Raw genomic sequence first — 19,781 nt, 5'->3', positions numbered from 1 at the left:
TCACATCCTTGTCCATTGACCACGCCAAGGAAGAACTGTGTGCAGGGTACTGTGTCCAGCCAGTATTTTTTGCTACTGTTCAGTGGGTGTTGTGTGTACTCCTTACAACTGTGTTCCTTTTGCATTCACGACAGAAGTGATCTCTTACCTTTCCACACAAAGATCTTCCTTGCAGCACCATTGTCCAAAATGAAGCACTCCTCAGACAAAAGCATAGCCATAGAGAAAGGGTTTTCCTCTGCTACCACCGACACCTTCATGGATCCGCTTGCATCTGACACCTGACAAAGTAAAAATTACAAACTTAGATCAACTCTGGTTTTGATAATCAAACTCATTTCCACTCCCCAAATTACTATAAAAATCAGTTACCCTTCCTATGTATGACGTTGGTATCCTGCTGGAAGGTAAGCAGTTAATGAGTTTTAGTTTCATTTCATATTACATCCAGTAGAGGGAGATGTAGTGTTAATTTTAGTGATGCTTGTCTCACAGCTTTTCAATCAAGTTTCGTTTCCACTCTCAATTCGACCGCTTATTCAATGAACAGCTCACAGTTAAAAATGCATACCTTCATCAGTCCAATCTTTATGCTCTGCTGAACTGGCAGAGGCCCTAGATGTCATCCTCTGCTACCAAGCACCCCTCACTGAAGCCAAAGGTACACATACATACTGAACAAGAGCATTTGAAACTATGATAAAATAGTCCTACACCAATATTGACAAATTACATATCTACATTTATACCCTACAGTTCTTTAATATAAAGCTGTCATAGGACCTATTGCAAAATCTGCTTTGTAACCTCTGTAAATTGATACAGACCTTTATAACCTTCTAGAATTCACTCCTACAAGGCTAAAAAGATAATACTTAGAGAGAAATAAGTAGTTGTATAGACTTGCATGTGAATAAAATACTGTACTGTTAGGTTGAAGGATAAGTTCCATGCCTCTTCTAGGCAAGAACAGTATTCCTACTTTAATACAAGGAAAAAACATAACTTTGCTAAGTGTAATCATAAAATTCCTACTGATAAAATGGAGTAAAAAAATCCATTCATGGTTAATTTTTCTGATATTGGCACCATCCCAGTCAGTGTTAAGCCATTGAAAGTGAGGAAGAAGAAAACGGGCATCACAAAAGAAAGGCCTTTTGTGTTTAAATTCTTCTGGATTTTACTTAGAAAAATATAACTGTACATCTCTCAAACTCTGCTAAGAATAAGTAAATCATATATGTCTACTACAAGTATCTCTTTTAAAATCAAAAAGACTGGAAATGTAGATTGATTAAAACCAACTAACTCTTCTTTGGCCTGCACTGAATGGTTATGCTTAATTTGTTTCCTGAGTAAACGGGACTGTAATCAATATTTTTTCCTTGGTTCTTCTGGGCTGTCTTGACATCCATTGAGAACCTTGTCCATTGGTTGTAAATCAGCCAACACAATTGCAGTTCTGTGACTAAAGCCAGAACTCCATAAATGAAGGTATTACATGCATGAATACCATTGAGTGCACCTAACACAAAAATAAAGTTACTTACCATATATAGTTTAGCACTTCTCCTATTTGTAATATCAGCCATCTCATCATCATCATCACTACATTCAGGAAGCTGTGGCTTCGTCCCTAAAATCTATACAAGAAGAAAATAATAAAATCAATGTAGAGAGATTGTAGTTTCTGCAGTATAAATACCCCAAAATTATAATGTGTTATCTCAGTAATCAGTTAGTCAGGATTATCTTTATACTTAATTCCAATCTAAATCCAAACTCATGGATGACTTCTTTGCAAATAACTGTGTCAGATCTTTAGATCTACATGTTGCCTTTCCTGCAAGCCAACTTGCTGGTCTTGTATAGGCTAGGATAGGAAATGGTATATTACTTAAAGCTTCAAAGGATGGAAAGACACATATGCACGAGAGATTTATCTGCTACTACTACCCTATGTGTTTGTTTATATGTCTGTCTTCCCTTTTTCCTCCCAATGACTTCTACAGCACTGGTAAGCAGGTGTTAAAATTTTTGGAATGACATTTCTCATCAAATGTTTGAGAATAAAATTAAAGCAAAGTGAAATACATGAGTTGAAGTTATTATCTTGCTTACGAAATATCAGATTGTGAGTTCAAAAATCTTTACATCTACAGATTCTTAATCTCATTTTCAGGGGGAAAAAATAGCTAAATTCTTAGAAAAAAAAATCATAGAGAGAAAAAACAATTTTTGCTCCATCACCAGATTATCAATTTTAGCAGTGTGGTAGTTTTTACATCATAGTACTGTTACACCATGGATAACCTTATAATAACTATTACTAGAAGAAATTTACAGAGGTTCATCAAGAATATGTAATGGTCAGGTAGTTATTATTAAATCCTAGTAACTCATTATTCATGGCAAGACCTCTCCATACTGACTGATATATGACCAAATCCAATTCTGTTGCACACAGAATTTTATGGATTTCTATAGAGTTATGTCCTAAAATGAAGGTAGTAGTAGTTAAGATGTCTGAGTAACAATATATTTGCATGAAGTACAAGCGGCAGAACAGCCTGTCCATGGATTTGCATATAACATGAAGTCATGTGCAAAAACATTGTAAATATTTGATAACAGGAAAGGCTGACAAAGCATACATCTGCAAGAAATTTGAAAGAAAACTGTAGCATAAATGTTGAATATGAATCTGTCGTTTGTGGAATTTTCTGACCTGGAAAAGTAAAATACATGGCCTTAGCAAGTGTGGTTGTTCCAGTTTAATCTGAAATATTTTACTTGTGACTCACTGAAGACAAAAGGTAATGCCCTGAAAGTTTAAGAAAGGCATTACCATTAGGTCTTCAGTACCTATCAGTCAGCATTTCCTGAATTGACACTACATGGCTGTGGGAGTATTACCATAAAGGCCAAGCAGGGCTATACTTCCATAGCAGAGTGCCACAACATTGGTGAATGACTGATTAAAAGAGAATGCACATATGTGGCACATCGTCACAAGTTTTCTGTAAATGTTTCCCTTCCTAGGTTTGCAGAATGAACAGAGGCCTATACAGTAGCTGCAGAGCACCAAGAATAATGCTGTCTTTGTAACACAAGGGTCAGAAAATTACCAAGAAACAGACACTCTTCTTTACCTGAATGCATACTGAACAGGTTTGAGGTTTTCATAACATTTGACTTTCAGCGACTATTAAAAGGGTAAAAGACTCCTATTAATAAAACCTCCAAAAGGCCATACTCACTATTTTTTCTGCTTAATTAGGTATTTCCAGAAAATGCCAAAATCCCACTCACACACAGGTTGTGATTCCTGACACAGGTAAAGTCAGCATTTTCTCTTGCTATGCATACAGAATACCTGTGGTACCGCAATCACTTTACTTCACTGTAAGTTGCTTAAAGTGATATAAAATAAATTGCTGTTAAAATTTCTGTGTGCACAGGAATCTTTGAGAGCTATGCAAGTGCCACACAGTATTTTTAAAGGAGGCTACGAAGTGCTTCATTGTGCTTATGAAAGCAACTTGACAGAAGCAGCCTCTCTGCTGACAGCACCATCGAAGCACTCTGCTCTGGTGGCGATTAAAAAAAGCAGGTTCTATAATTTAAACATTCAGTTTTAAAATGTGCTCCAGCACAGTTTAGATTCTGGCCAAATAACAGAAGGAAAAACTGTGTCTAAACAGAAAGCAATTAATGCTGAAAAATTGTTAAGTTCTGTCCCAAAGAAATTCCTCCTCAGAGATACCATCTTCCCTCCTTCTAAGGGAAACTCCCATGAACGGCGGAGTCCACGCACAGCCACACATATGCCTGGTTGTTAAGACAACAGATACATTTTATCAATAAGATATGAAGTGTGTATGGTGTTGTTAACTGCTAAACTGGAGCTGTGTTGTATAATTACAAAAGCATATGGCTGACTGAGGTGTGGCACTCCAGGCTGCCTCACCTTTATATAGCTGATGAGGCATCATAACACTGATGAGACATCGTAAAATGAGGCTCATGACAGCTGAAGCTGTAGTCAAAGGCTCCTGAAGCACGGGTAACCAGTGAAATTACTTAAATCAACAGACAGTGTAAAGGACTTTGAATCTTATGGTACTTACACCTTAGTTTCATACATTCAGTGTTAGCAACAAGAACAGAACCTTGATCTCAAGTAATTCTCATACAATTAAGTATAATTAGGGCACTGAAAACATATCCATGCCACAACTGCCTCACTCTCCGGGCTTGGCATCTTTCTTTGTAGCTGCTTGCTTGATTTCCAAATCAGAGTCTCTTCTTATCACTTTACCTTATCTGCCTTTGACATATTAACATGTCAGATCCCTCCTTGCTCTTCATTGCTCCATCCTGGAGTGATCTTTATTCTCTCTCCACCATTGCTTTCTGCAGGTTTCTGAGTCCTGGAGAAAAGCACGAGCAACTCTGTGCTCTGCTAGGGTGCACACAGGTGTATTGCAGGTATTCTCCCAGTGTGCACACACTAACCTCACACTATATGCCAGGTTATTCAACCCTTCCAGGCTTAACCTACTTCACAGTTATTTCAGAATAAGGCATGCTCACAGCTGGTTATGTCAGACCTTACCATGCTGTACAGGGCTGTATACTCACACCAGCTTACTTCTCAATGAGAGCATCTGACTGCAGAGTTAACATGTTTTATGGAAAGCGTTCACAAACTCCACACCTTTACATCTTCTCTGGGGGCAGGGAGAGGAATACAACAGAAAGTCAATCTGCATTAATTTTATTTTTTAAGTTTTTTAAACCTTAGTGTTGACACACTTAGGTTACTGCAGGAGTGTCTCAGTGGAAACCAACAGAACATAAATTCCTCTACAACATGTGCCCAAGTGTGCTCTTACCTTGTGGTAAATACAGCACTGTTTATCCTGCCCTACATAATAATACTCCCCTACATTTTATTGTGTGTATATCTTTTCTGCATATATTTGCACCCTCTCACAGAGCTTCAAAATACAGAGCTAAAGTTGCTTCTGATAAGTGAAATTCCACTTCCTTGCCCTCAAAAATAACAGAAGGAATCACAGACAAAAGGTTTCTAATCTGTAGGAATGCAAAAAGGTAAGCAATTTTAAGTAAACACATCAAAAGAAGGAGTTTAGCAAACATTGTCTTTATAACTGGAGAAGCAGGCTCTGCCTCATTAAATAGTTGATATTGATTTAATGGGAGCAAGAAGTTTAAGAAGCTCAGTGAGGCTGAAAATCCAACTAGGAAAACAATGCTTGAAGAACACATCAGGTGAAAGTTAATTAAGAGGGAAAACCAGTTTCGTACAGTTTAACTTGGGTACACTATTGCTGTGTTTGTGTTTCTTCTCACTATACACAATTCAGGTTAGGTTTCTGGGTCTGAAACCGAACTATTTGTTGTGGCTACGATCCCAAATGTTAGATCTCAAAAAAATTCAAATTCCCCTCTTTATGTACTAAGAGCAATAGAAAGAATAGAGAGACATTTACAGAGCTTAAAACTGTCTTGTGGGCCTGACTTTTTTACTCAATAATTTCAGAAAACAATCAGGATCAGCAGCTCATCATTGACTTCTTTACAATCTCTGACATAAGTAAGTATATCCTGCTACTGCTAACTCAATGTATACATGTATGCTGTGACAGAGAATAAATATATTTTTTTTTTTTTTGCATGATGATTGGTCTGAACTATAGCCACAGCGTGAACGCATAAGCAGATAAGGACTTGGATTTTTATATGCACCTTCAAAGCAAAGAAGAATATTATCAGGAATGCCTCTCTGAAATAATTATCATCTCAAATATCTACTCCAGTAGCCAATAAGAAGAAAAAATCCAGCTGAGAAAAGAAAGGATAAAGAGGCCAGTAACCATTGTGCCAGCAAATAACAGCTTCAGAACATACACTGTTCCAGACAAATGATACTTTTGGCATTAGCCAGATTATGAATAAGCTTTTTTACTCATTATTGTAACCTGGAGCTGTTTCCATCAATCTGAGCAATCATTAGCAATTTTATAAAAAAATTACACATCAACCAAGGGAAACAAACAAAAAAAAAAAAAACTACACCTTTCACTAAACTGCTCCTAGGAAGCTAGTAAGATTTCTGCCTGGAATTGCCTCTCACCATCAATCGAAGCAACAACAGATGTCATTACACACTCACCCTGAGGAGAAGACCTCCCACCAGCCTGAACAGTGATTGAGAATAAGATGGAAACGCCATAATGTACTGACAACCACACAAAAGGATGTTTTATGTTAACAAATGGTTCTGGCATTTTGAGAATTTGTTTGGCTTCACCATGTAATTTGTCAAAAGCATTTTCTGGTATCAAGGTTTAAACCTGATCTGTAATGCATTCAGGATGCTGCAAAATAGCAAAATCCATCACTTGCTCATGGCACTTTTGATGCATAAATTGTGGCCTACATTTTTATCCAGTTTCTGTTGTCTCGGGAACTTCAAATGCAAATCATAATTTTATTCATAGCCCTACACTTAGCTTCCTAAAAGCAGGGCATTAGGCTTTGGCAGCTTATCATACAGTATTTGCAGCTTTGCATATCTGCCTGTAATAACTTGAATATAAAGCCTTGACTACTAACGATAACAACATTCTAACATCAATTTTCTGCTCTGTGAAACAGGCCACGGATAACAAGCTCACCAAAAACAAAACAAAACAAAACAAAATCTAGATCAGTATGGAAAGTCTGCCTTCTGTCTTGCTGGGCCTGTGAGATCGGCTGTGAATGAAACGAGGAAAGCGCCAGCCCATGTCAGCCGATGTCTTCAAAGTTTTAGGACACCTCAAAGAACAGTGATGGCACACTAGAGAAACTGGGAAGGTGAATTACAGTAATTATTTGAATGCTGCTAGCTCTTTGTTGCCATTACTGCTGCTGAACATTGAAAATTAAGCTGTTCAGCAACCCGCCTGCCTACAGCATAATTAAAAAATAGAGTAAGTAGTTACCCCTGCATCTGTTTTTCCATTTATACCAATTCTTTCTACCTCTTTTTTTAAATCTTACTTCTTTGTTACATCTTCTTCAAACATCAGTTAGTATCAGAACTGGCATCCACATCCTGCAGAGACTTGCAGACATCCTTGAGTTTACAGATGTAAGGTTTTCCTTCATTTTTGGAACATAAAACTAGGCAGACACTGAAGTCATTGTAGCAGATTCCAGTCTGCAAGCTTTATGAATTAAAGCTGCATGTGCATGCATGTACTGCATGCTTCTATGTTGTAGAATTATGAATGGAAATAAATCAATAACTAATGCTAACAGAAACCTCAGGCACAAAAAATATTTATCTGCTAAAATTCACAAAACCCCCAGCTTTTTGTTCTGTAAGTACTCACTTCAGCAGCCACGCTTTTGCAGTGCCACCGTGCAGCTTGGTCCCCAGGCCATGACAGACCAGCCTACAAGCAGCAGCAGGGTAAAAGGGGAGTATGGCAACTATCCTGCAGAGCTTCAGCCAACTTAATCAAGCTTGTAGGCAGCAGCAGGCAACTGGCAGCCAGCAACCCTGCTGGAAAACCAGTGCTCCCTGGAGAAGCAAAGCAGCTGGAGGAAGCAGCAGCAATACCCTGCTCGGCAGAGTGAGCAATGGAAGCCATAGCAAGGTGTTTCATCCCTCAGCCCATGAGATAAAAAGTAGAAAAAGCTACTCAGGATACTGAACTGCTGTCCTAGTGCCGAATTCACTGGCTGAATTCACAATCTCAGCATTTCCAGTCTCATACAGCTCAGTAGATGAGGTATGCCAGGGGAACACCTCTGGTATGACACCCAGACTCCTGCATAAGTTCCTGTATCTCCTCAAATTTTGTGTGAGGGAGACAAAGTGTTCAACAAAGGGGCTGTGATTTTCTTCTCATAAAAATCAGATAGCCATAACTGAGTACTGCAGAATTTAAATCCCTCTTGTGATTTTACCAATCCCTTAATTTTTAATTTTTTTTTTTTACAGTTAAAGCCCTGTAGTATCAAAGCCACAGGCATTTATGTAAGCAAAAGGCCTGTCCCTAACAAGCTGCCTTGCAGTAAATATAATAATTATATTTACATATTTCTTCAATGCTACACACTTGGTGGTGGTGGAAATACTAAACCGATCCTGAAACACATGCAGCAGCTTCTCCTGTACTTCTCTTCTTCCCCCTTGCACAGATTTGATGCTATATAGCCTGAATAGATGTGCAGCAATCTGTACATGCAGATTCTGTGAAAAAAAATACTAGTTTTGCTTAAACAAAGTTTACTTCCTTCCTGCACTACAGAACTTTAATTCAAGAAAATTCAAAGGCAACACTGAGCATAGATGCCTTGAGAGCTACTCCACACAGGAGTTGAGGTGACACAGACCTGGAGACCAAAGACAGTGCAAAATAAATAAATAAATACAAAATAATAAATAAGATAAAATAGCTCTTTGAAGAGTGCATTTTTCTTGGGTAGATGTTGGATTCCACAAACACACGTCTCTGATCTTTTTGTTTAGCAAAGAAAATCTTCTCCATGAAAACCCCTTTGCTAGCAAGTTCATGGAAATAACTGCCAGCAACTTCACATAGAAATAACTGCTAACAACTCTTTCGTTTAGCCTTTCCTTAATTATATTCATTTAATAACTGAAAATTATAGCATTTCTTCCTCAATGAGTTTCTTGATATTTTAGCACACAAAAGAAAAAAGCCATTACAAAATCCATTAGTATTCTAACATGTAATTATACGATTATAATTGACTAACATGGTAATCCTGCAAGTGCTATAGCTGATGAAGAAAAAAGCATAACAAATGTGGTTTGCTCACCTACAAGAATGCATATAAAACAAAGTATAATTAAATTTCAAGTGCTTCCAGCAATTACTAATGATTTTAGAAATTCACTAAAGTACCTTGTATAGAGTATGTTCTAGCATAAGAAATTATTTTTTCAACCTTCTATTATTAGAACTGTTCATAAAGGATTTAGTTCATGCCATGCAGTACAATTCACCTGAACATTTTTTAAAGTAAATTCCTAACGTAGGCACTGAAATTTGCATTCAGAGACCTGATTAAAAGCCTGACTTTCAGGTATACTTGCCACCTGCAGCTGCTATTCAGTTCCCTGTCATTTAAGTACCTGCCTTCAGACAGCCAAGAGTGAAAACTGCAGCTTGAAGAATATTACTGGTAACTCTAAACACTGCCGAAGAGACTCCCCCTTGCCAGATCCTGACAGTCTCAGGCAAACCCCCAGCTGATTTTCCATTTAGGCCTGAGGAAAACATTGGGCCAAGTGCTCAGCTGGTGCAGATCAGCTAAACTGTACTGAAGTCAATTTAGATGAGGATTCAACCCACACACTGTTTGTCCGAGTGGAGGTTGCATAACCAAGTGCTTACAATACAAATTTTCATCAAAAAGCAGGCCTGCCCTTAACGAAGGAGAAATACTCAATAATTTAAAAGAAATTAGGATGTCTGGATGGCAGGCATTTTGGCAGCTGCAGGGCAAGGGGTTTGTACTTTGTACCCATATTCATAACCCTCATAAATTTAACAGTGTAATGATTAAACTTTCATTCCTTGAATGGTAGGAGCTGCTGGGAAAGGTGAATGAGCTTGTGCATCTTTTTTTTGGACTATTTTCATATCCTACAAACTCTGAGGAACTGTTTAAAATGAAGACCCAACTTCTGTTCTTGCAAGCGTGTGCATGTACCCAAACCACTCAGTGAAGTGTATTCATCTTTCTGAGGTGCAAATTTGACCCATACTTTCATATCAAGCTGAGAAAGTTGTCTCTGGGTCTGAATAGCACTACTGTTGCTATTGTCTGTCCACCAGCTTTCTTAAATCCTTATATTGTCATTACAATTTAGTTAACTTCTCTGTGTGCATCTGACTGCTTAACTGAGGGAGAAGTACATGTCTCATTGTCATCCCCCTTCTATAAAAGCATTCACTTTCCTTTGTTTACCTGATTGTTCAATATTGCCTCTGCCCTCTTACTGAAATTCATTTCCAGTATTTATTGCACAAAATTCCCTGGAGTCTTGCCCCCTCCCCCCCTTTTTTTTTTTTACAACTTCCTCAATTTAGATAGTAAAAGATATTACTTTGGCTTACATATTCCCGGAGACATCCATACCTTGGCCTAAGAGAACCTCATTAAGATATTTTTATATTTGATATTTTCTTGCTAGCGAACAGGTCAGGCTGTACCACAGTTACGTGTAATTTGTGGTATATGGCGTTTGAGTAAAACCAAGTACAAGCTAAGTGATTAAACTGTTTGATGCCTTGCACGTGCCCAGGGGTTGTATTCCACAGTTCCCTCTCCTCCTCCTCTTGTGCCACTCATCCACCCTCCCACTGTTCCTCCACACCTCTGTATACAAAACAAATAAGCTTCACCCTATAATACAACCAAAAGCAAGGGAACAAGAAGAAATGCAAATGTTTGGAGATTTGTTACAGCAATTTTTGCTTGAAGAGATGTGATGGCAGAGCCTATTCTTGCTGGCTCTTGGGAGAGGTGCAGATACCCTACTAGCAGGGCACACGCTACTGTTGTGCCTTGTGCAATGATCCATGTGACTGCAGGTACCTGCCGAGCTTGTTCAGAGAAGCATGCCCTTGCACTGTCCAACCCATTTATAGTAGTCACAAGTCACAGCAAGCCTCAGTTTTACCAGCTACCTCACTGTGCTTCTGTGCTGCCATCGGGAAATATCTTTGTTCTGTAGCAAATAACCTTTAAGGACTTGAATTTAACAAGAAAGGAGTGATCCTGCTCTTATGCCACTGTCCACCTTACCTAGAGACCTATCTGGATAATTCAAGGCTTAGTGGAGCTTGTCATTATGCAGATTTTCGCATAAGTTGGGTCTCTAGAGGAGTAGCCTCTGAAACTTGCATTTGTTGTAAGCACATTGTGCTCTTGAGCCTTGACGAACCTGACAGCGTTAGCACTGTGTAGTGCTGCTGGTCTCTTTCCAGTCACTGGGGTGGAAAGGTGTGACTGGTTGTAATATGATTAAACCATTCCCATACCCTCCAGGTGTAGTATTTATTCACACCACAGCCAAAAACAATCATCTCTAAATACAATGGCATTCACAGCTTCTCAGAATTAGACAGTTCATCAGAGGTTTAAAAAAAAAAAAAAAAAAAAAAAAAAAAAAAGGAGGGAAGAGAATGGCTGCATTATCAGAAAGGACAGAGAGGTTCCCTCTGTTGCTCAGTATTTCAACTAGCTAAATGTTTACATAGGTATTGTATGAAAAGTGAGACTACACTCATTTGTTGGAAGGCCACTAGAACTCTAAAAAAGTAGGCACAGGACAACTGCAAATGATAAGAAAACAAGTCATGGCCTTTTTTTGTTGTTGTTTAAAGGCAGAAGAGTGGTTTCAAAGTTGTCTACTAAAATGATCCTTCAGCTTCTTGTGGTTTGAGACCTCACCAGTCAAGTTTCTCAAATTTCACTGTTTCAGCGATACCATCAAAGACATTTACAAAAGTCAAATAAAAGACAAAAGTCTCAGCAGTAAAAACTGCAACAATTGCATGTGCTGCAGTTTTATGGGAATCCTTTGTAAGGAAAAACAAAACAGTACAAAGGATCAGACTGTTTGGACTACATAGGAAACAAGAATCATCCTGAAAATTAGATGAACACTTCATGATTAAATGGAAGGGGCAGATACAGGCTCAATACATAGTTTAGTTAAAACTCAGCTTTCATCAGCTCTTACACCCTGTAGGCGGCCCTGCTCAGCCACATCCAGGGTGTCACAGGTGTCTGAGATACTTAACATCTATCATGGGAGATCGGTCTATGTAGCTAGAACAGTGCTGCCAATCTAAAAGTCTTTTAGGGTGTGTAATATTTCAAATTACACTAATACATTAAGCCTTTATCTTCCTCTCCGACTTCATCTTAGCATACTAGATTAAACTATTGATGTGCGATGCACGGAGGACTGGGTACTTTGTATCTTTCTTTTGGGTAACTCAGAACTCAGTTCTGTTTTGTGCATTATTGCAAGCAGCTTCAACTTGCTGGCTAAAAAACTTCCTCAGTTTTGTCCTCTCTTCAGAATTAGGAGATTCTAACCACAATTAAAAATTGTCTGTCCCAAGCATGGCTACCTGTTACTGTGGCTGGGCTCAGTTATCTCAGTGATGTGTTGGATACGCACACAATGTCATGAAATCCCTGCTTAGCGGGGAAGGCAGGCAGAAGGCCAAGTGTTGTTAGCATCAAACCCCACCCTGAGGAGGTTTCTGACAGGGCTAGAAACTGACCCTAAAAGATTTGGTTCTAGATTAGATTTTAAAATGTATATTTAGTTTTCCTTTTGGTTTAAAGAAAAAAAAAAGCTGAGTTAGCAATAACTCTAATGTGACCATTTTACAGGAAAAAAAATCTAACTCATGATTGCCAAGACCTATTTTTGGATTGGTCCCACAAAGGTGAAGAAATTTCTGTAGCACAGTTTGAACATTCAGGCCTAAGATTCAGCAGAATGGGTAACTATTCAGCTGTTTACATGTTAAAATCAGAGCAGCATTGGCATCTTATGAACTTTACTATGGGCAGCTGCAAGTGTGGAGAGCAGTCACAGTTACTGAGCGGGAGCACCAGCAATTTGTCCAGGGTGGTCACTATTTATTAAATATTCAAGGCAGCCATCTTATACAGCAATTCCGATTTAAACCTGCCAGTCAGTACCTCATCTACAATGCAAACACAGAGGGGAAACCAGGTGGATTAAGTATCTTTGTGCTTGTGAAGAAAGTTTCTGCCTTGTCAGTGGAAGAATTTTAGTTATTCTTGCAGCATCTTACAAGGCCTTCTATACACCCACAGCAGGTCTGAGGTTTCCAGACACGCTAGATCTTCTGAGAGAGAGCAGAGGATGGTCACAGCATGTTCCCAAATGGCCCGTGGTCACAACAGCAGATGAAAAAAGGGGTTGCCACTGTCAAAACTATTCATGAACCCAGCTTTCAGCCACTCTCCTTTCCTAGAGTGAGCAAGCTGTATCGTGCTGACCTGCCACAACAGTTCATCCTGCAGCATGCTCCAGACAACTTTCCCATCAGCAAATTGTAGAAACAGGGCAGCCTGATCCCATGTCCTTGCTAAAAGAGGCTAGTTGGGAGCAGGCAACTGCCCTTGTCAGAACAGTTCACTTCACCCACTCTCCCCATTGGGAAAACAAGCTGTCCAGGAACCATGAGCCCACCACTGCCTCTGTTAATCCCATGGCAGGAGAGTTATCTGGCACGGTTTATTGAAATGTCCTGCCTCAGTACTGGGATAAAACACAGTAGTCTTGCTTTACTGGTTGAGAGTTGCTTCCCTGCACTTGTGGAGTAGGGATTTAAAAAAATAAATAAATAAAATCAGTCAGCTCTTTACATTGATACTCGTGGTGGGTATGTTAGCCCCTGACTGGTGAACACTTGGCTAGCAGAGCTGCACAAGCATGCCAAGCCACCATGTTTGAAGGCAATGGGCTTCAAACTCACAGGAGGGGAAAATCATTCCTGACATTTATCAGAGGAGGTAACATTAGGAAATCTCATTCTGATGTCAGCTATCCACTAGATGAAAAAATGAATAAAGTACACGGTACTCTCCCCTAGAAAAGAAGAAATCACACTTTTTTTTTCCGGGAAAAAAGGAATGGAAAAAATCAATCAGGGACAGGAATAGCAGCTTCCCTTCACTTGCCCATAACTGCATGATATTGAGGGAAGAAGCAAGCATTATGCTAATTTCAGAGCAGTCAGCCCAGGCAAACACTACAGTAAGCTAGAGACAATTGCGTGAGAACAAATCAAAGTGAAGAATGCCATGAACTAGATAGACTGTGAGCAAAAATAAGGCGTAATAGATTTTATATATTTGTTAGGCTAACTACCATCCTGTCTCATTAACAGCACACTTCAGAGCTTGCAGTGACTGGGACAGCCACAGGCAAGCTGCAGATGCTGTTCTGTGGGCAGCACTAGGCAGTAACCCTGGCTGCTGACATGCTCGCTTGAACCTATTGCCATGGAACTACCCACTCTTCCCTCTATATTCACAACCCCAAAGGAAAAGGTGAAGTACATCCATCCTTCATACCCTGCTGGCCACACGTGAAAAGATTTATTTCCTGATATAGTAACAATGAGGTACAGGATCAACATGCAGCCTTGGCATTTTTTGTGTTCTTACTCACGTGTCAAGGCCGCTACAAAACAAGTTACACACAGCTGGCAAGCAGACCCTGGCTGCTCATATCCTTGAAGGAGCGGAGGCAGCCAGCCTCCTGACAGCCAGCCCTTCAACAGCCCTTGCTGTTGAATGCCATTAACTAGATAGATTGTCTTTGCTGTAGCTGCACATAAGTCTGACTTTGCATCTGCAGCTGTATGTTAGTCAGATAAGAGGTGCGAAGTGCAGCTGTTCTCATCAGTGCTCCCAACTCAGCATCAGCTTATCAGAAGTTCAGTGTAGAGCCTTGTGCAGTAACCCCAAGGAGGGGTGGCTGCAGGAGGATGCTGCCAGGGGACTGAACCAGCGTGTTCCTGTAGTACTTACTACCCAGTACCTGCCACTCAGTTGTGGTAGGCTGCAACTTGCTCATGCATTTCAGATAAGGAGCAGGAGTTAGGCATTGTCAACTTGTGTTCTTTTCCTTAATAGTACCAATATAAAATATATGACACAGAGTCTATGAGAAAAGCCTGTAAAAGGAAGTAAAGAGCCAGATAGAGGATTGGGATGCTTTTTTTTCCCCTTAAAAAAAAAAAAAGAAAAAAGAAAAAAAGGTGCATGGTGTACCATCTCCCCTACTTCCAAGCACGGTCACATCTGTACTCAAATCCACAGGCAAAAAGCCTTTGCAAGCTAATGGATAGATCATCCAAAGGCATCACAGCTAGCATGGCCAAGGGCTGAAGGCTCAGCACCTGGCATGCTTTGCTGCATAGACAATTACTAGTTACACTCCATGAGACAAAACTGAATATAAGCACCATCAAAAACAATGGCATGTCTGCATGCATGTTAACTTCCTGAAGTTAATCTGAAGCACAAAATAATATTCCAATTGCACATCTTTCATTTTATGGAAGGACTGCTTTATGTCTCTATTGCCTTCTTTCTTTTTAGAGAAAGAGTGGAAAAATCTTAATTTAGCACACAAATGCCAAATAAGGCATTTATTAGGATGTAGACTGCAAGAACTCGCAGCACCTGTTGTTTTTTTTTTTTAAGACCTGAAAATTCCACAGATTGCTTTTTCATTTTGTTTCACCCACTCTGCTTTCATCATATATTTAAAAAACAGAATTCAGATTTCATGACCGAGTTGATCAAACTTTTTAAAAATGAGTAGGCTCACTATGCTTACTAGAGACTAGGTACATTAGAGCTTATAACTGAAGCGGTGATGCAAAGTATCTTCCTACACTTTTTTGACATTCAGGACATCTGTTTAGTAATATGCAACCTTGATGCTGCTCATTTTTCATGAGCAGACAGTGTGGTTCTGGTATGAGCTCTGCTCTTAATTCAGTCACCCTGTGCCTAATTCAAAAAAGAAAATATTTAGTTCTCAAATGAGTATTTTCAGATAATTATCTCAGACTCTACTGCCCAACATCTTAATACTGCTTAGATAAGGATAGAAAAGAAGCATAAACCAGCCTACCATAAGTTAATTCTATGATCCTGAACTACTTGAAGCACCTAAGTTTTGAGCCCAATCCTGTTTAACTCCTGAAGTGTAACATTTTTTTTTACTCACAGCTTTTTCAATAATGGCATACTCCTGTTACAATACCTGTATGAGCTCCTTTGGTTCATTTCCTTCTTCCACTGTAATTAATGTAGATCTTCCATTTCGTTCATTGTCCCGAATGCCAAGGGCAACCTGAGCAGCCTTCAGACGCTCATATTTATTGCATGATGAGCCAAACCATTGATAGATTTCCTAAAATAATTGAAAACATACACATTAACAATAAGAGTCAACACTGAACAACATTATAAAATCAGTATTTTATTAATAGTTATTCAACTGAAGCTAAACCTCCAGAACATCAGTGAAGCTACATTTTTCGGCAGATTCAACAATAAGGAAGATGACAATGAGATGTAGAGAATTAACAAGAGAGGTCAGGCAGATATTGCCTTATCTCACTATGTATGCTGCAATTCATGGAGATTACTCATTCAGAAAGGTTAAAAGTTCAGTTTCAATTGTATACATTAACCTTTTGTAGGTTTTTTGGTAACTGGCCATGCAATCTCAAACAAGTATTCTCATCTACAAAATGAATATTTACTGACCACACAGGATATTGTGAGACTTAAATTGTCACTGCAAATTATAAAGACCTTTAGTTCTCAGACAATACATTCAAATTTTCCTTTCTTAGCATCTCTTAAAGGTCCCACTGCTCAGCAAGTCCTGGCTACCCCTTATTCCATGTGCTCTCCAAGTTTGCCTTCAGTAAGCAAGTGACTAAACTGAGCTGTCAAAACATACCAGCTTTATGCATCAAATCAGTCAGAGTAAGGAGAAAGGCCTTTAAAAATATACAGCAGTAGATTTCAGATTTTTTGATTTGCAGATGTTATTTTGCAAATTTTTTTTTTTTTTTGGATTCCACACCACTACAAGAAAAAATACAGTAAATTTAACTCTATTGACAGTTCAGTTATCTTAGTTAATTTCAGACCCCATAATAACTTGCTTGTTGACTACAGATTCAAAGCTACTGCAAAAGAAATATTCCTCAAACTTTTCTCAGAATTCCCTTTGCATAAGATTTTACTAAGTCTTCCATGTTAGACAATAAAATATATGCAATTTCATTTTCAGTATATGGTTGTTTCAGTTTCCATGATTGGGCTGTGTATAACTCCTAAACTAAGAAATATTCTCACAAAATAGCATGGCCTAAGTGTTTCTGTCCCTAGGCCAAAATAAATACGAAATTTTTGTTAGGTTTTTATTTAGGTTTCTTTATCAAGAAACCTTGTATGGTAAATGAGATTTAGGTTTTCTCCTGCAGCATAAAAAAATTGTTATCAACAAACAGTATCTGAAAACATCTTTGATCAGGAGTTCACATACCATTAAAGCTCCATCTTTCTTGGTTATTTAAAAAATGATTAAAAGAAGCTAGAGAAACAAGAAAGTATTTTCAGCATTTGAGAATAAAGACAATGTTCTTCAGTAACAAGCTAAAAAGCTGAACTTCAGGTACTGAGCATGAAATTTAATAGAAGGAAGTGAGCAGCTTGAAGTCATAAAAGTATCCCAGAGTGCATAATATTTTACTATATTTACCAGAAGTACTAAATAAATATATAAAGTACCCGGTGCTACAAGCCTTCAGGAGCTTAGATTTAGTTATCCTTCAATTCTAAACTAAAACAATTTTCTCAATTATTTTTAAGTATCTTATTTTGAAGCCTCATGATAGAAGTTCAGGTGGATATTTACAAGATTGTCTTCCTGAGAGTTTACTCACTTCATTCTCTAAGCAAAATGGATTTTAACATTTAATCTCAGAAAAAAAAAAAAAAAAAAAAAGTTTAAGAGCTAGAGTCACTTCTTGGTAAGGCTAATATTTAGATTTACCTAAATATATATCCAGACTCAGCTAGCTAACCATATCCAACATGCTACTGAGGCTGTGGTTTATATTTTATTATTATTATTCATGTATTTATTTAGATCTATGTATACATAAGAACTAAATAAGGGCTATAATGTAGTATTTACCTTTAGTTTCACTGGTTTCACAATGTCTTAGCTGTACTATAAATTCACTATTTTTAGCTTTGTTTTGCAAGCCTTATTTGGAATTGGCAGGCTGACAAAAATTGTTTCCAATAAAATGAAAATAGACTTCAAGTATTCACTCATCTCAAAAGAAAAAAAAAAGAACTTCATTCATCAGTAATTCCTGTGCCAAGCCCGGTTTATTTGCAGAAGGTTGCACCAGCAGTATTTTTTTTTTTTTTAATCCGTTTAACAGAGTTTAAGAGAGATGCTGTGGAAGAAAGCTATTCTGCTACCCAGTATTGACGGCAGTTGATATCAATATTCTACTGGATCACAGCTGGCCAGTCAGAAGATCAGAGTGAGAAAGTGTTACTATGGCTAATCACAGTAACCGCCCCAGAGCTGCTGAGAGAGATCATGAATGCAAGATGAGTTTGTCTCACACAGCAGTCATAGCGAGATCTTCTGGTCTGTACATTTTGGTGACACATGGTTGGGTTTCCTCATACTACACAGTAGCACTGTGGAGTCAAGAGCTTTTATACCTGATAGCTGCTGGGCTGCAGAGAGACCTTGAGCAAATAATATGAAATTTACACAGCATATTAAATGACCCAACACTTAGTTTCTATACAGAAACATGCTGCAGGATAATTATGTATGGCCCATAGTACTTTGGCAGTGTTACCTGTATGGAGCATTATTGTGAAAGTGTATGTCCTGCCTTCCTGCTCCAGCTCCAAATGGCACATAGAGCAAGAGGAGGAAAAACAATTTTTTTTATATCACTTTTGAAATAAACAATTTTCCCTTCTAACACAGACACCTCTGTATTCAATTGGCAGCCTGCTCAGTTTGGAGGCAAGTGAAAACACTGTGTGCCTGTGTCTTTTCTGTGAATCTTAGCAAGGATGAAGAAAGCAAAAGCCAGGAAGATTACATCCATGAAAAGTTTTCATTCTGGCTACAAACACGTCCTGAACATACATGTTTTAATCCTATATCTTTGTTCAAATTCCTATGTCCACACTGTATTGCTGATTTGCATTCTCCTATGGGAAGATACATTACAAAGCTAAGTAAATTAAATAGGTTTCAAAACTAATTTCAAGGAAATTTGTTGTGAAACTTCAAATTTGGTAGAAAAAAAGTCTAAAATGAGATGTCCAAAATAGTGCCACAAATTCTAAAGTGTTAAAATAAGAAAATTAAGATTTAAGGAAAGATTAAGTCAAGTATCACATGTCAGTGTGTCTCCATTCTTTGTTGGCAAGCCCTGATGTGTCCTAAACTCATCCATTTTTGCCCACATCTACACTAGAACATGCCTCTAGCATGTAATTGCACATCAGTTAAAATAAATAAAAATACCACTCTTAGGAGTCAGCTAGATCTATACTGTGGATACTTGTTGGCATCCACAGTATAGATCTATCCACTTGTTGTATACTTGTTAGATACTTGTTGTATACTTGTTAGATACTTGTTGGGGTATTTAATGTCAGGATGATGTTTCTGTTTTTTTGAACTACATTGTCTCTATACTAAGGTATAGAGACACAGATACAAAGAAGGGATTAGTGCAAATGAACGAACACACTCAGCTGAAGTTTTGTTGTGTTTTTTGGTTGGTTGTTTTTTTTTTTTTTTAATGTTGCTTTTTTGATGTGGAACACTAGGAACGTTATCTTTACACCCACAACTCATAAAAAAAGGGCTAAAAACAAGAAAAATTTCGTGAAGTTTTGCCTTAATTCCTCTCTTCTCTTAGGTTTAGCTGCTTATATTTGTAGATAGAATCAGATCAAAGCCTGGGCAATTAACCACATCAAAGCTACTGAAGTGTTTTCAGTGTGTTGGAAGAAAGTCTGACAAAGTTTGTGAAGAACAGTAGGTCAGGAGGAGAGGAGCAGTGGTGTAGGAGTGCCCAAAT

At 38.3% G+C, this 19,781-nt stretch overlaps 1 protein-coding gene across 2 annotated transcripts in view; it reads right to left on the bottom strand.

Moving 5' to 3' along the window:
• Positions 1–19,781, bottom strand: part of SCIN (scinderin) — a 48,758-nt gene that overhangs the window by 15,374 nt on the left and 13,603 nt on the right. For both annotated transcript variants that reach the window (XM_068674052.1, XM_068674051.1), the window contains exons 4-6: positions 15,893–16,042; positions 1,551–1,643; positions 149–281 (exon numbers count right to left, since the gene is read on the bottom strand). In XM_068674052.1, the coding sequence (XP_068530153.1) occupies positions 149–281; positions 1,551–1,592 (175 nt within the window). In that variant the 5' untranslated portion in view covers positions 1,593–1,643; positions 15,893–16,042. The remainder of the gene's footprint in view (positions 1–148; positions 282–1,550; positions 1,644–15,892; positions 16,043–19,781) is intronic.

The sequence above is a fragment of the Anas acuta genome, chromosome 2 (genome assembly GCF_963932015.1).
Source record: "Anas acuta chromosome 2, bAnaAcu1.1, whole genome shotgun sequence".
NCBI lineage: Eukaryota > Metazoa > Chordata > Aves > Anseriformes > Anatidae > Anas > Anas acuta.
The sequence above is the reverse complement of the archived record's forward strand: the minus strand, read 5'-3'. Positions and strand labels throughout refer to the sequence as shown.